This window comes from Gavialis gangeticus, unplaced genomic scaffold (genome assembly GCF_001723915.1).
Source record: "Gavialis gangeticus isolate Ggan-Ray unplaced genomic scaffold, GavGan_comp1, whole genome shotgun sequence".
Lineage (NCBI taxonomy): Eukaryota > Metazoa > Chordata > Crocodylia > Gavialidae > Gavialis > Gavialis gangeticus.
The window spans coordinates 48,768,652-48,771,602 of NW_017728992.1; the positions used below are offsets into that span (position 1 = coordinate 48,768,652).

At 38.7% G+C, this 2,951-nt stretch overlaps 1 protein-coding gene across 3 annotated transcripts in view; it reads left to right on the forward strand.

Moving 5' to 3' along the window:
* Positions 1-2,951, forward strand: part of CDYL (chromodomain Y-like) — a 190,220-nt gene that overhangs the window by 3,890 nt on the left and 183,379 nt on the right. For 2 of the 3 annotated variants that reach the window (XM_019522072.1, XM_019522062.1), the window contains exon 2: positions 715-762. The exons of the other annotated variant lie outside the window; for it this stretch is intronic. In XM_019522072.1, the coding sequence (XP_019377617.1) occupies positions 715-762 (48 nt within the window). The remainder of the gene's footprint in view (positions 1-714; positions 763-2,951) is intronic. 3 annotated transcript variants of the gene reach the window in all.

A 2,951-nucleotide genomic window follows, 5' to 3' on the forward strand; every position in this document is an offset into this window, starting at 1 on the left:
CCCCCCCCCCCCCATTGCTACAACGGACTAGCAATTAGCTGTGCAGGTCACTATGAAAGTATGTGGAACCCTCTTCCTTTGACTGGTCTAGAAAAGAACTGGCAATTACTTCTGCAACTCAAATAGCTAGGCCTAAGCTAAGGATGCTAATGTTGAGGCATTTAACCCCTGTCCCTTTTGTTTGTCTAGAATGTTATAGTTGCACTTGTTTTGCAAATGAAAAGATTGATCACTGTACTTAAACCAGTTTACAGACTAACAGTTTTTATGTGTTCCGCCAAAACGTATGTCATGTTCTTCATGTCTGTCATATTTTGCTTGTGTAACCCACAAGCATGTGTGAGAGAGAGAAATGCCATCCCATCCATGCCTCATCTATAAAGGACATGGGTGTATGATAGCTTTTGATTAGTCTGGTTCTTTAGCACAGGCAATGCAAATGTTGTGCTTTTTATCTTGAAGTTGTTGGTCTAAGCCCTGATTTTGTTGAAGATGATGCGATGAGCCTTAAAGATAACCTAGAAGGTTCCTATGGCTGATGAGTAATGTCCTCAGTGAGCATGGGTGTTTTTTTCATACTTACTTTTGGTAACTTTTAAATAAGGGTAAAATGTGCACAAAGAAATAGAGGCATGTTATTGCCTCTTCTCCTACAGAAAGATTGACACAGACAGGAACAGCCTCAACATTCCAGTTTCTTTCTCTGATTCCCAGGCAGGTGGAGCCCCACTTCTCCCTGAATTTGGACATCTACCCATGGAGGTACACCAAAGCTACATTCAAAACATATTAGCGATAATGCAGATAAAGGTCCATCTCCAAGGAATACCCAAAGCGCAATATAAGCATCAAACCTATCAAATTTGTGTTTAAAAGAGAACCTTAACTGTGACCTCAACAATGTTAAGAGACAATGACTTTGTAAATGTGCACTGGTCAGATGTGCTCATCTCTGTATATAACCAACATAAAAGCATGTGAGGTTGACTTATGTACTGCTTTTCAGTATTTGTTGGAGATGGAAGTGGAAGCCTTATATGGAGTATGTTACCAACACTGGTAAGCATTAAAGAGAGGGAAAGGAAAACACAGATCTTTCCCCATATCTTACTTCTGTACTTTAAAGATTTTTGGATGGATGTATATCCTGTTTCTAAATGTAGTTTTTGTTTTGTCCATCCCTAGTATTAATGATCAATGTCTTACCTAAGTTTTGTACATGCTCTAAAATGTAATTAGTTTTGGTGATTATTAGTCAATAACATCAGAAAATACGAAGTTCTGTATATTTTACAGTCAAGTGTAGCTTCCACTGCCATAAATCTTCCATCTAGTCTTGGTTTCAATTAACTTTAATATTAACACAATTTGATAATATTTGAAATGGACATTATTTATCTATTCATTGAATTACTAATAGAAAAAGAAAACAAATGTAAGATTCACCTAGAGTCAGTATGCTATGAAGAGTAAATTTATTGTTGTGATATAGATTTGCATGTCTTTGAGGTGCTGTCCTATAGAACTTTGGCAGTAGAAGTTTATAAATATGAATATATTTATGAATATGTGAAGGTAGATGCTGATGAAAACCATTCTTTTAGCCATATATGGGTTTCTGCTTTTTAATGCTTTTATAACCACTTCATTAGAAATATGAAAGTAAGTTTTATATTTTTCTCAGTATCTTAAACTATCTGCTGCTTCTATTAAATAAGTATTATAATTATCAATTTGTGATGCTTTGATAATGGCTTGTGCATTTTTAAAAACATTGTGTATAAGAGAATGTTGAAATGAGCTAGAGACTGTCAGAGTTTTCCGTGCAGCAAAGCTATGTTGTTGTAAGGTGGTGTGGTTTTTTTTTTTTTTTTTTTTGTGGAGAAAGCTAAGGCATGTGCTTAAGGGGCCTTAACTGCACCTGTAGTCTGTCCCGTAACTGAAAGTTTCAAATCATTTTAAAGAAATAAAAAATATAGACTCTTTTTCCAAACTTAGTTTCAGATTCCCTACTTCTGCGATGCTTTTTTTGAGATGACTTATGAATTTATCCCAACAAAGTGAATTTTTCTAATTTTTTTGGTGTGCTTCATCAGTTATATTAAAAGGTTATGTTCTATGATGACAGTTTTTATGAATTACTCATGTGGTGGAATATCTCATATTTGACTTCAGTAGGGAATCTCATGATTTAAAGTCGCATAAAATATGCCTCTTATAAGAGCTGTTGTTTTGCTAAGAAAATTTTTTTCATCTGAATTGTTAATAAATCTATTGACTTGTTCACTGAACTAAAATGTAACAACAAAAGCACCCATCCCTCAGTATTGTAGAGTAACAAGGTAGCTAGATGTTCAACAGTCTGTGGTTTGAGTGTCTCTTTATGATGTGTGGCTCTGTTATGATGAGTTAATACATAGGAATGGCACCTTATGAACAAATATGATGCATGTCAGGGGTGGGCAAAATGGCGGATCCAGCTGGTGGCCAAACTACATTTCCCAGCAGCTCCTGCTCGCATCACTGCAGCTGGTTTCCACGGATACCCCAGTAGCAGTGGGGCCAAGGCTTCCATGAAGACCGGCCCCAGCAATTCTGGCAGAGTGCATAGCTGCCCAGGGTGCTGCTCTGGGGCCAGGGCTGGGCTCTTGCAGTTTCATAGTTTCTAGGGTTGGAAGGGACCTGAACAGATCATCTAATCCGACCCCCTGCCATGGCAGGAAAGAGTACTGGGGTCAAACGACCCCAGCAAGGTGTTCATCGAACCTCCTCTTAAAACCCCCCAGGGTAGGAGCCTGCACCACCTCCCTTGGAAGTTGGTTCCAGACCCTAGCTGCCCTGACCGTGAAATAGTGCCTCCTGATGTCTAACCTAAACCTACCCTCTGCCAGTTTGTGACCGTTATTCCTGGTCACTCCTGGCGGTGCTCGGGGGAACAGTGACTCCCCCAA